Source organism: Nicotiana tabacum, chromosome 23 (assembly GCF_000715075.1).
Source record: "Nicotiana tabacum cultivar K326 chromosome 23, ASM71507v2, whole genome shotgun sequence".
Lineage (NCBI taxonomy): Eukaryota > Viridiplantae > Streptophyta > Magnoliopsida > Solanales > Solanaceae > Nicotiana > Nicotiana tabacum.
In genome coordinates, this window is record NC_134102.1 from 2,363,886 (window position 1) to 2,377,217 (window position 13,332).

The 13,332-nt window shown below is 38.4% G+C and overlaps 1 protein-coding gene across 1 annotated transcript; it reads left to right on the forward strand.

Moving 5' to 3' along the window:
* Positions 1-5,724: 5,724 nt before the first annotated feature.
* On the forward strand, positions 5,725-7,953 carry LOC142177592 (zinc finger BED domain-containing protein RICESLEEPER 2-like). The gene is made up of 2 exons (XM_075246787.1): positions 5,725-7,816; positions 7,910-7,953. Exons 1-2 carry the CDS (start codon positions 5,725-5,727, stop codon positions 7,951-7,953), a joined length of 2,136 nt encoding a protein of 711 aa, XP_075102888.1.
* Positions 7,954-13,332: the final 5,379 nt, after the last annotated feature.

The window sequence follows — 13,332 nt, forward strand, 5'->3', positions numbered from 1 at the left end:
AATGAACCCAAACCGAGCTTTAAAACATTCTGCCTAGCCACAATTTCCGCATGTGTGGCTAGCCAACCGCATCTGTGACTCCGCATTTGCGGAAATAACCTCGCAGAGGAAGTTTTCCCCCTTAGCCGGCTTGTCCGCTTCTGCGATATGCAGCTCTCTTCTACGAGACTGCTTCTGCGGTGCATGCGCCGCACCTGCACCCATCGACCGCTCCTGCATTGCCAACTTCACACCTGCGCCTTCGCAGGTGCGCCCAAATGTTTCGCACCTACGGTTTCTTACCAGACTCCTCTCTTTCGCACCTGTGACTCGTGGCTCGCACCTGCGGCCCTTTTCACGCAGGTGCGATTGCACCAGGTATCAGCTGCCTCAGCATTTCATCCAAGTCAAAACTCCATCCGTTAACCATCCAGAATCCACCCGAAGCCCTCGGGACCTCAACCAAATATACCAACACGTCCCAAAACACATCACGAACTTATTCGAGCCTTTAAATTACATCAAACAATGCTAAAAACACAAATCACCCTCCAATTCAAACTTAGTGAACTTTGGAACTTCAACTTCTACAATCAATGCCGAAACCTGTCAAATCACGTTTGATTGACCTCAAATTTTGTACACAAGTCACATTCGATATTACGGACCTACTCCAACTTCCAGAATCGAAATCCAACCTCGATACCAAAAAGTCCACTTCCGGTCAAACTTTTCAAAAACCTTCAAATTTCTAACTTTGGCCAAATGACCCCAAAATGACCTACGGACCTCCGAATCCACTTCCGGACGCGCTCCCAACACCAGAATTGCCATACGGAGCTATTCCCAATCTTGGAATCCCAAACGGACATCGATAACATTGAAATGCACTTCAACCCAAATTTATGAAATTCTTTCAAAATGCCAACTTTCACAATAGGCGTCGAAACGTTCCCCGGTCATCCAAAACCCGATCCGGACACACGTCCAAGTCCAAAATCATCATACAAACCTGTTGGAACTTTCAAATCGCGATTACGAGGTCGTTTACTCAAAAATTACCCTTTAGTCAATTCCTCCAACTTAAAGCTTCCGAAATTAGAATTTTCTTTCCAAATCAATTCTGAACTTCCCAAAATTAAATTCCGACCACGCGTACAAGTCATAACAAGCCCAATCTAGTACCATTAAAATTCCTCAATTCCCAATTTATAACAAGCGCTTCACGTCGCATAATACTGAATAGGAAGGGAATTAAGGCATAAGCCTCAAAGGAATCGAATCGCACGATGAGGAATGAAGAAGGGAAGTGCTCCTAACAGTCTTGTAGCCTCTCAAAGATAAGTACAGACGTCTCCGTACCGATCCGCAAGACTCTACTAGACACGCTCATGACTCGTGAGACCAAAGTGAACCTAGTGCTCTGATACCATGTTGTCACGACCCAAAATCCATTAAAAGTCATGATGACGTCGGACACCGCTGTCAGGCAAGCCAAAAATAAATACTTAATTTGGTTCTCGTTTTTAATATTTCTGAAATCATATTCCCTTCAATTAAATAGTAAAAGATGAATTTTACAAAATAATTAATAATATCTTTAAAATTTCCAATACAGTGCAACCCATAATCGCCCAAAATCTGGTGTCACAAGTGCATGAGCATCAACTAGGAATATAAAATAAAATACAACATCTGTCCGGAATACAAATTGGATAGGAAACTATAAATACTCTAAAGGAGACTCTGCTGGCTGCAGACTCGTAACGTGGAATGCAGCTCACCTAAATCCTCGCAATAACCGCGCCTCTGCCCCCACAAGGCCACTAGACATATATGCACCTGCAAAAAAAGGTGCAACAAGTGTAGCATGAGTACATAAATCAACCCATACCCAGTAAGTATACCGCCTAACCTCGAAGAAGTAGTGACGAGGGGTCGACTTCGATACTTCTAGCCTGTTTGGCCAAGCTTCTAAAATCAGCTTATTTTGAGAAGTGCTTTTCTCAAAAGTACTTTTTAAAAAAGCATTTTTGGTAAGAAGAAGTTTGTGTTTGGCTAATTAATTTGAAAAGCACTTTTGAGCAGTAATTATTGTTTGGCCAAGCTTTTGAAAACTGCTTCTAAATGTATTTTTCTCAAAAGTGCTTCTCAGGAAAGTGCTTTTGGAGAGAAGCTATTTTTTTCTGCTTCTCAAAAACTGCTTCTGCTTCTCCTCAAAAGTACTTTTTTTTCCTTACAAAGGCTTGGCCAAACACCTCAACTTTTGGTCAAAAGTGCTTTTGGCTAAAAAAAAAGTACTTTTGGCCCAAATATAAGTGGCCAAACAGGCTATTACTAAGGGCCAACAATATGATAATATGAAATTCTAATTAAGCATGATATATATAACAATAAAATTCAGAACAAGAAATAACTGAATAATTCATCACCATATTTAAGAACCAGGATCACTTCCTTCATTTAAAACAAATGATCTTTCAAATAAAGTATTTATAATAATTTAAAAAAAGGACTTCCAGTTCTATTATCACGCATAAAATTCCACCGAGGACGTTCGGCCCGATCCAACATAAATGTAAACTGAGCACTGCCAAGGGTCGAAACATAGATGCATCTATTAACCTACCGAAGCGAACGGCCCGCTCCGATGAGAGTAGTAGAAAGAAATACCCCTCTCGCGGATCATACTTGCGACGCGGTCAAATATAAATTATCAATAAATCATAACTCTTTCTTGTTTCTTTTCAAAATAAAGACAATTCAACTTTAAGCTTTTAAATCCTTAAAATCCTTGACTTAGTTCCATTTGATACAATTAACAAATATAATCAAATAACGGTGTCGACAAAGCATGGTGTAAACCTTAAACTACCCGGACATAAACAGAAATAGTAGCTACGTACGGACTCTTGTCACTTCATGCGTACGTAGCCCCCACAAAGAACAACACATATTAATTAAATTCACCTATGGGGTAAATTCCCTCTTACAAGGTTAGATAGGATACTTACCTCTCTACGAAATTTCATAACCGGCACCCAAGACCTTCCAAAGATCCATAAAAACACACTCTAATACTTATTATAATCTAATTTATAACAATTCCTAACTCTGCTTGAAAAGTCGATAAAATCACCCTCAGGCCCACGTGCCCGGATTTCGAAAATTTTTGAAGATAAACCTTACCCATATCACCATGAACTCAAATGAACAATTTATTCCAAATTCCATGTCTAATTTCGTGGTCGAAATCCAAAAATATCCATTTCTAGGTTTTTCTACTAAAGATCTGAAATTTCAACAAATTTTAAGTCTAAATCTATATGTAAACCAAGTTCTTAACTTGCAATAGGTGGAAATCACTTACCTTGCATAGGATGGCGAAAATACTCTCTTGAAGAGCTCCAAAAATTGCCCAAGCCGTGTGGAAAATGGGTGAAATGAACCCAAAACCAGCTTTAAAACATTCTGCCCAACCACGATTTCAGCTTCTGTCGCTAGCCAACCGCATCTGCGGCTCCGCATTTTCGGAAATAACCTCGCAGAGGCGGTTTTCCCCCTTAGCTGGGTTGTCAGCTTCTGCGATCAACGACTCTCTTTTGCGAGACTACTTCTGCGGTGCATGCGCCGCACCTGGACCCATCGACCGCTCCTGCGTTGCCAACTTCACACCTGCGCCTTCGCAGGTGCACCCAAATGTTCCGCACCTGCAGTTTCTGACCAGACTCCTCTCCTTCGCACTTGCGATCTCGCACTTGCGATCTCGCACTTGCGGCCCTTTTCACGCAGGTGCGATTGCACCAGGTATGAGCTGCCTCAGCATTTCATTCAAGTCCAAACTCGATCCGTTAACCATCCAGAATCCACCCGAGGCCCTCGGGACTTCAACCAAATATACCAACACGTCCCAAAACACATCACGAACTTAGTCGAGCCTTTAAATCACATCAAATAACGCTAAAAGCACTAATCACCCTCCAAATTACGTCTGATTGACCTCAAATTTTGTACACAAGTCACATTCGACATTACGGACTTACTCCAACTTCCAAAATCGGAAACCGACTCCCATACTAAGAAGTTCGCTTCCGGTCAAACGTCTCAAAAACTTTCAAATTTCAAGCTTTGGCCAAATGACCCCAAAATGACCTACGGACCTCCAAATCCACTTCCGGACGTGCTCACAACACCAGAATCGCCATACGGAGCTATTCCCAGTCTTGGAATACCAAACAGACATAGATAACATTGAATTGCACTTCAACCCAAATTTATGAAATTCTTTCAAAATGCCAACTTCCACAATAGGCGCCGAAACGTTCTTGGGTCATCCAAAACCCGATCCGGACACACGTCCAAGTACAAAATTATCATACGAACCTATTGGAACCTTCAAATCCTAATTCCGAGGTCATTTACTTAAAAATACCCTTTAGTCAATTCCTCCAACTTAAAGCTTCCGAAATTAGAATTTTCTTTCCAAATCAACTCTGAACTTCCCGAAATTAAATTTCGACCACGCGTACAAGTCATAATACCAGAAGTGAAGCTGCTCATGGCCCCAAACTGCCGAACGATACGCTGGAGCTTAGTCATTGCAATTTGCAAAGTCATTGAAAAATAGCCACTATTTTGCTGCAACACGGACCAGTGCAGCATAGTAAACTTGAGATTGGTGCACCTGTGTATGAACTTCCAGCATATTATGCTGGAACTCCAACACGTGGAAAGTTCCAACATAATATGCTAGAGATTGAGTACCTGTGTATGAACTTCCAGCATATTATGCTGGACCGGTATATTATACTGGAACTCCAGTATATTATGCTGGAATATTTTTCGTATTTTGAACAGTATTTTTGTTAAGATTTATCTTTACATGAAAAGTGACTAAATTTTGATTACTTTTGAAACTGTGGCTATTTTTCAATTACCACTTGTAAATCTAGCTATTTTTGAATTTCTCCCAAAAAAACAGAAGACAAAACAAACACTTGAACAACTCGAGAACGAACACAGCTTTTTGGAAAGGCAATGCAAAATTTTCAAGCTTGCAATGTTGCGTAGGGGTGTTCAAAACCGTACCGAAATCGAAAACCGAACCGCAAAAATGGCTTAATGGCTTATTGGTATCGAGTTAACGGTTTAACGGATGGGGAACGGATTGAATTTTTTTTATTAACGGCTTATCGGTTTGGGGACGGATTATTAAATTTTCTTAACGGATAATCCGTTAACCCATTAAGAATATATATGTAATATGTATATTAAATAAGTAATAAAAATTCCTTTCTTATCGTGAGCCGTGGCATTATACAAGCAAAAGTGTTAAAACTTGAAAGTGTTTCTTTACAGTTGTCCACTTGTCCAGTACCCTTCTTTACCAATACTCTATTAGGCATTCAGATTTGAGACATTAGAAAATAGAAACCCTAACATCTAAAAGTGTTAATTTCAGTATTACACCCAGCAGCCAGAGCAGCAGACTCACTGTCTCCCTCTCGCTAACTCGCCTCTCTATCTCGCCTCTCCCTCTCGCCAACTCATCGTCTCGCATCTCCCTGTCGTCATAGCCAGAGCCCAGAGCATCAGATGGTAAGTTTCTTTTCTAGTTGAAATTCCAACTGTTGCCTTCTCTGCCTTGTGCTGTTTTGAGATCGATTTTGATAGTTTTTGTTAAATATTTATTAAGGAAATGGTTATTTTCATTCCTTTTATTTTCTTGTTGTAGTGACTCATAGCATGACTGAAAATATACAAAGTGATAAGATGATGGGTGAAAGTGGGGCTTCTAATTCAAATGCAATAAGCCAATCTGAAACAACCGAGTTAAATATAACCAAAAAAGGAAAAAAAAGGTCTATTGTGTGGGATCATTTTACAGAAATTATTACTTCCGAAGGGAGTACAAAAGCAAAATGTGACTATTACTTTATTGAGTATTATTTTAAGACCAAAGACGGTACGTCGACACTTCTTTCTCATATGTTTAAATGTCCTAAACGCCCTGCTATTGTTGATAAAAAACAATCAAATTTAGGTTTTCAATCTGTTCCGGGGGGTAGTCAGGGTGACGTAGCTGTTGTTACTTGGAAATTTGATCAGGAAGAGTGTAGGAAGGCAGTATGTCGTATGGTAATAGTTGATGAGCTTCCTTTGAGATTTGTTGAGAAAGAAGGTTTTAGAGACTTTATGAAAGTGGCGCAACCTTATTTTCGGATCCCTTCCCATAGTATTGTAACTAGGGATTGTTTTGATCTTTTTAATGAAGAAAAGCAAAAGTTGAAGAGGTCTTTTATAGAAACGAAACAAAGAGTATGTATTACCACTGATACCTGGACTTCTATACAAAGAATCAATTATATATGTATCACTGCCCATTGGATTGATAGTGAATGGAATATGCATAAAAGAATAATTAATTTTTGTCCTATTGTTAGTCATAAATGTGAAGATATGGCAAATGGTATTGGTAGGTGCTTACGTGAGTGGGGGATAAATAAGATCTTTACTGTCACAGTTTATAATACAAGCTCCAATGATGTGACAGTAAAAGAATTGTCTAAGCAATTAACAAAAATGGGAACTAATTTGATGAACGGTAATAACCTTCACGTGAGATGTATGGCTCACATCATGAATCTTATGGTCCAGGATGGTTTAAAAGAATCTTCAGTGTCTATTGAACATGTTAGGCATGCAGTGAGATATGTTAGGCAGTCTCCTGCGAGGTTGAACAGGTTTCAAGAATGTTTTGATGATGAACAACTCAATTGTAAAAAAACTTTGTGCTTGGATGTTCCAACTAGGTGGAATTCCACCTACTTGATGTTGCGTAGGGCTGTTGAATTTGAAAGTGCATTTTCACATTATGCATCTAGTGAAATTGGCCTAAGACATTATCTTGAGCATTCTTATATTGAAGTTGGAATTCCTACAGGTAAACTTTTGAGTAGTGATTGGGAGAATGTAAAAAGAATTACAAAGTTTCTTGAAATCTTCTATCTTCTTGCTTTGAAAATATCTGGATCACGTTATGTTACATCGAATATTCATTTTCTTGAAATTTCTGCGGTTGCTGTTTATTTGAAGCTATTGATAGCAAATGAAGATACAATTTTAAGTGAAATGGCAAAGAAGATGAAGGAAAAGTTTAATAAGTATTGGGGTGATCCAGGGAAAATGAATAAGATAATTTTCATCTCATGTATTTTGGATCCACGTTACAAGCTCGAATCAGTTGGTTATGCACTTGTAAAGATGTTTGGTGAAGATCCGAGGGCAACTATACAAGAAGAAGTGAAGAAGTACATGACTTCATTATTTTGTGAGTATGTAAAGTCCAGCTCAAAAGGTGTCGTGCTTGCTTCATCTTCAGATTGTTCTTCATTGGACACTTCTACTTCCGGGCTTTCTGACAGTCAAGTAATCACCCAAAATACAGGACTTTTGGAATCACTAATGCAAGATATAAAAAAATATAAAAGTGGGAGTGGAGGTGTGGATACTAAAACAGAGTTAGATAAATATTTTGGTAAAGAAACTGAGGATGACACTAAAGAATTTGATGTTCGTCTCTGGTGGAAATTGAACTCAGCTAGATTTCCTGTTCTTGCGGAGATGGCTCGTGATGTATTAGCGGTTCCGGTTTCAAGCGTGGCATCCGAATGTGCGTTTAGTACGGGAGGTCGTCTTCTTGATTCATTTAGGAGTTCATTAACTCCTAAATTGGTGCAAGATCTAGTGTGTCTTCAAGATTGGCATCGAAATGAAAAATTAAAACAACATGTTAGTGTTGAGGAAGATATTGATAAAATGGAGCATCTTAAACAAGGTAATAATATTGTTACTATATTTGTTGTATATAAGTGTTATGGATATGCTTATATTTATTACACGACTCATTATTTTAATTTGTTTTCTTCAGATTTAGCCAGCGATGGAAAAGACCCTTCTGTAATTGACGTGTAGTGTTAATATATCTTGTAAGAATTTGAATTGTAATACAATATTAATTAATATGTTAATATAATAACAACAAACATGAATTTTTAGATCAACAGTTTATATAATTCTACTAATTAGCTCAAATTTTAAGGTGTATCTGCAAACTCATTGATCTCATTTTGTAAAGTCTTGTGCCCTCAAGCTGTCATATTTCAAGCCTGCTACCATCTGAGTTATATAGTGCTAGGTTATTGGATGTTAGCAGTTTGTTATTTCTTGAATGCTATTAATAATGCAAATGGTTCTACCATTGCAGAGTGATTCCAAAGACTCTTAGGTTGTTGTTTGAACTTTGAAGCTGCAGAAATTGAAGCACTGTAAGGCGTTAGTTGCAGCAGTTGTATTTTGTGAATGTCTCCAATTGTTATAGATTTTGTGTCTAAATTTTCATTTTATCTCTAGTTGTATTCTGGACTCATTTTGACAAGTGTAATTGGCTAATTGCCATGTTAGGAAGTGTTAAGTGTTAATAGAATCTTCATTCATCATTATTATAAAACAGTTAAGATTTCAAGTGGTTACTATATATGGATAGTAAATTAGTGATTAATAAGCATGTGTAAATATGTATATAAAGTTTTGTACTCTTTGTTATTTCTGTGTATGGATTAATCACGTACTAGCAAATAGTGATTTACGCATGTGTAAATTAAATATCTTTACAGCTTTGCCTTTAGATATATTTTATCTAGATCTTTACATATTAAATTAGTATTGATGTTGTCACGGCCCAATTTCACCTATAGGTCGTGATGGCGTCGGACACCGCTGTCAGACAAGCCAACAATAAATACTAAATAAATTTTTATTTTAATATTTTTGAAGTCATAGTTGTTCCCCTCAATTAAATAGCAGAAGATGACATTTACCAAATACGTACTAATATCTTTTAAAATTTTCAATACAGTGCAACCCATAATCATCCCAAAACCCGGTGTCACAAGTGCATGAGCATTTACTAGGGAATTAAAATAAAATACAACATCTGTCTAAAATACAAATTAGACAGGAAAATATAATAACTCTGAAGGAGACTCTATTAGCTGCGGATCGTAATATAGAATGCATCTCACCTATGTCCCCACAATTATTAACCACACCTCTACGCCCACAAGGCCGCTATACATATATGTAGCTGCACAATAAAATATGCAGCAAGTGCAGTATGAGTACGAAAATAACGTATACCCAGTAAGTATCAAGCCTAATCTCGAAGAGGTAGAGACGAGATGGCCGACTATGACACTCACTATGGGTCAATAATATTAAATAATCATGAAAATAGAAATATTTATATCAACGTGATTCACAGAGTTAACAATAATTTTATTGTACCAGCAGAGGTAATTAAATTCCTTCGATTCTAATAATTCTCAATATATTAATTAAATTCCTTCAATTCAAATAATTACTAATCTATTAATTAAATCCTTCAATTTTAATAATTTATCAAATAGCTTTAAAAGCTGTAATTCAATTTCAATAAATTTCCAATTTATCAAATAACTTTACAAGTTGCAATAAACTGTCCAAGTATCGTGTAATTATTATTATTATTACTATTAAGCACGATTTCTGCCGAGGTCGTACGGCCCGATCCAGAATTTCGTGTACACTGCCGAGGGACGTGCGGCACGATCCATAGATGCATCTATCCTACCGAGGCGTTCGGCCCGCTCCACAAGAAAGGAGGACATTTTCTTATGTACCTCCGGAAGGAGAGTATATTCATTATAAGATAAATTTGGGAGGATGAACAATTTCTTTAAATAATTAATTAATTTAAACAGAAAATTAAGCATATTAAATTTTCATCTTTATTATATTTCCTAACAATTCACAATTTATATATCAAATAATTTAATTAAATAAAGAATACAATTTACACAAGTAATTCATGCTTTGTATCCTAAACTACCCGGACTTTAGCATTAATAGTAGCTACGCACGGACTCTCGTCACCTCGTGCGTACGTAGCCCCCACAATTAAAAACTGTTATTAATTTAATCACCTATGGGATAATTTCCCCCTCACAAGATTAGACAAGAGACTTACCTCGTCTTGCTCCAATTTAATCCACTAGTAGGCCTTTTCCTCGATTATCCAACTTCGATTGGCTCGAATCTAACCAAAAGTAATTCGATACAATCACTAAAATTTATAGGAATCAATTCTATAAGAAAATACTACATTTTAAAAAAAAGATCCCGAAATTAATTAAAAATTCGCCTGCGGGGCCCACATCTCTGAATCCGGCAAAAGTTATGAAATCCGATAACCCATTCAATTACAAGTCCAACCATACCAGTTTCACTCAAATACGACTCCGAATCGATACCGAAATCTCAAAATTCGTTTCTATGAGATTTCTAAACTTTTCCAAATTTCAATCTCAAAATACTAATTAAATTGTGAAAACAATGATATACTTGTATATGTAGACCAAATCCGAGTTAGAATCACTTACCCCAATGTTTTTCCCTTGAAACTTTGCCAAAAGTCGCCTCTGCTCAAGCTCAAGTTCGTCAAAAATGGCAAATGGGACGAATGCCCTCTTTTTATAAAACTGCCCAGCAGCCTTCGGAATTGGTCCTCGAACTAGGCCTCGATCGCGGCTTCGATCAAAGGCTCGAGCCTAGACCTCGGTCATGGCCTCGATCAGGGCATCGAGCATGTGCCTTCGATCAGGGCATCGAGCATGGGCCTTCGACCAGGGCATCGAGGTTGGGCCTTCGATCAGGGCATCGAGCATGGGTCTCGATCCTAGCCCTCGAGCCTTACCTTTGATCATGTCCTCGAGCTGGACCTTCGATCGTGGCTTCGATCTCAAGCTCGAGCCTGAGCTTCGTCAACCCTAGGCTCGATACTGGGCTCGATATCAACTCAGAATATCCAACAGAAGAGGAAGCAGTGCGGCAGCTTTTAAGTCCAATTTTTGATCCGTTAACCATCCGAAACTCACCCGAGGCCCTCAGGACCTCAACCAAATATACCAACAAGTCCTAAAATATCATATGAACTTAGTCAAACCTCCAAATCACATCAAACAATGCTAAAACCATGAATCATACCCCAATTCAAGCTTAATGAAAGAGTTTTCAACTTCTACATTCGATGTCGGAACCTATCAAATCAACTCCGATTGACCTCAAAATTTACACACAAGTCATAAATGACATAACGGAGCTATGAAAATTTTCGGATCTGGATTCCGACTACTGTATCAAAAAGTCAACTCATCGGTCAAACTTCCAAACTTAAATTCTTGTTTTTAGCCATTTCAAGCCTAATTTAACTACGGACTTCCAAATAAAATTTCAAACACACTCCTAAGTCCAAAATAACCATACGAAGCTATTGGAATCATCAAAATTCTATTCCGGGGTCGTTTTCACATAATTAGACATCCGGTCACTATTCAAACTTAAACATTTTAATTTTTTATCAAAATTCCATATCTCGGGCTAGGGACCTCGGAATTTGATTTCGGGCATATTCCCAAGTCCCAAATCACGATACGGACCTACCGAAACTGTCAAAACACTGATCCGAGTCTGTTTGCGGATAATGTTGACCAAAGTCAAACTTGGCCTTTTAAAGCCAATTTAAGGACCCAAGTGTTCCGATTTCAACCCAAACACTTCCAAATCCCGAACCAACCATCCCCACAAGTCATAAATCATTTAAAGCACATACGAGAAGTTTTATTTAGGGTAACGGGGTTCTAAAAGTCAAAACGACCGGTTGGGTCGTTACATTCTCTCCCACTTAAATATACGTTCGTCCTCAAACGTGATAAGGAGTGTTCCGGAGTTATCCAAAATCATTGTTTAACACCTCGTGCACCTACCCGTGCTACCACACCCAGTTGAGCACATTAACTTGAGCCAATCTGAAAATTCTCCCCTTTATTTAGGCAAATAAGCCTTAGAGCCTAATTCTAACATCCAGAATTCTCCACCATGCTTGTTTCCAACCTATGAATGTCGTATCTATCACTACACGATGCATCAATACAGGGTTTCATACCTTTGTTGAATTTAGACCATGCACTGCATCATTCACATGACTATAATAACATCCTCCGATAACAATAGCTAAAATTCCACGAATCTGATGTTCACAACACACCTCATGATACATATAAGTCCTGTTCCAACTCTTGAAATGCTTCCACGATGGAAGAAATATGTAGAAATTCATAACCAACTGCCGAGTCAACAATTATTGATTTCTCCTTCTGACAAGAATCATTGCCTCATTATAACCAAATAATGGTATTTGCTCTTTATTACACTTCATATAATCCGATCGCACTTATCCCGAATCCAATAATCTCGTCTCATCAAGTAAAAGATGCTCAGGAAATAAACCACCTCAGACACGATCAAAAAGCCTCATATGACGCCACAATGAGCTAATAAGATACGGACTCGATTGCGATACATAAGAAAAACGTACTCTGGAAAGGATTTCTCAACCCACGTGACTAATTAGACAACTGAAAAGGTGTCATGAACCTTCCTCAGAAAATGGGACACAAACACACAAAATAGAATATAGGAGACTGCACTCAACATCACACTGTTGTGGCGTGCAACTCGATCCATACATGTTACTGTTGCGGCGTGCAACCCGATCCATGCATGATACCCGTGACGGTGTTCCACCCGATCCGCACAAAAAGAATCTATAAGAAAATACTTACCGAGCTAGAATGCTCATTACTACAAAATATCCGAATATTAGACACAAGCACGCTAAGTGCATAATACCATCCCTGGAAGGACCGACATCGCCATACGCTACAAAACTCAAGCACAACTAAGGTGCGACATATAATTTGAATCTCAAGGGCCATCCTGCTCACATAACACCATCGCTACGCGGAACCTCATCACATAAGAAATTTATCAAGCCGTTTCATAACTCACACGACACAATATAGTATTACATGAAATAACTAACGACAAAACGACATTCAACGTCCGAATACTACTCCATAGGGAGCTTTTATGCTGAAATGAACACATCCGGCCTGATATAGGGCTCGTAGTCATATTTAAATCCATCCACAGACCTCAAGCCGATTCTGATCGCACCGTACTAGGCAAATAACCTTTCAAGGATCTATAATACCCTTTTCCCCATAACACACAAGAATAGCCATCATAATCGGAACAAACTTCCACAGTCCACAACCAAATAAACCGAGCACCCTCCAGGCATAAATTCTCAAATCAGCGATATTACCACAATCTTCATACTTGGTTTCAATCTTCACTCAATCAAGTGACTACATGTCACTCTTACACAATCTTTCCGTGAGACACGCTCCCACG

Coding starts and splice junctions, on each gene's coding strand:
- LOC142177592 (XM_075246787.1), top strand. CDS start 5,725: ATGACTGAAAATATACAAAGTGATAAGATGATGGGTGAAAGTGGGGCT. Junction 7,817..7,909: donor AATGGAGCATCTTAAACAAG/GTAATAATATTG, acceptor TGTTTTCTTCAG/ATTTAGCCAGCGATGGAAAA.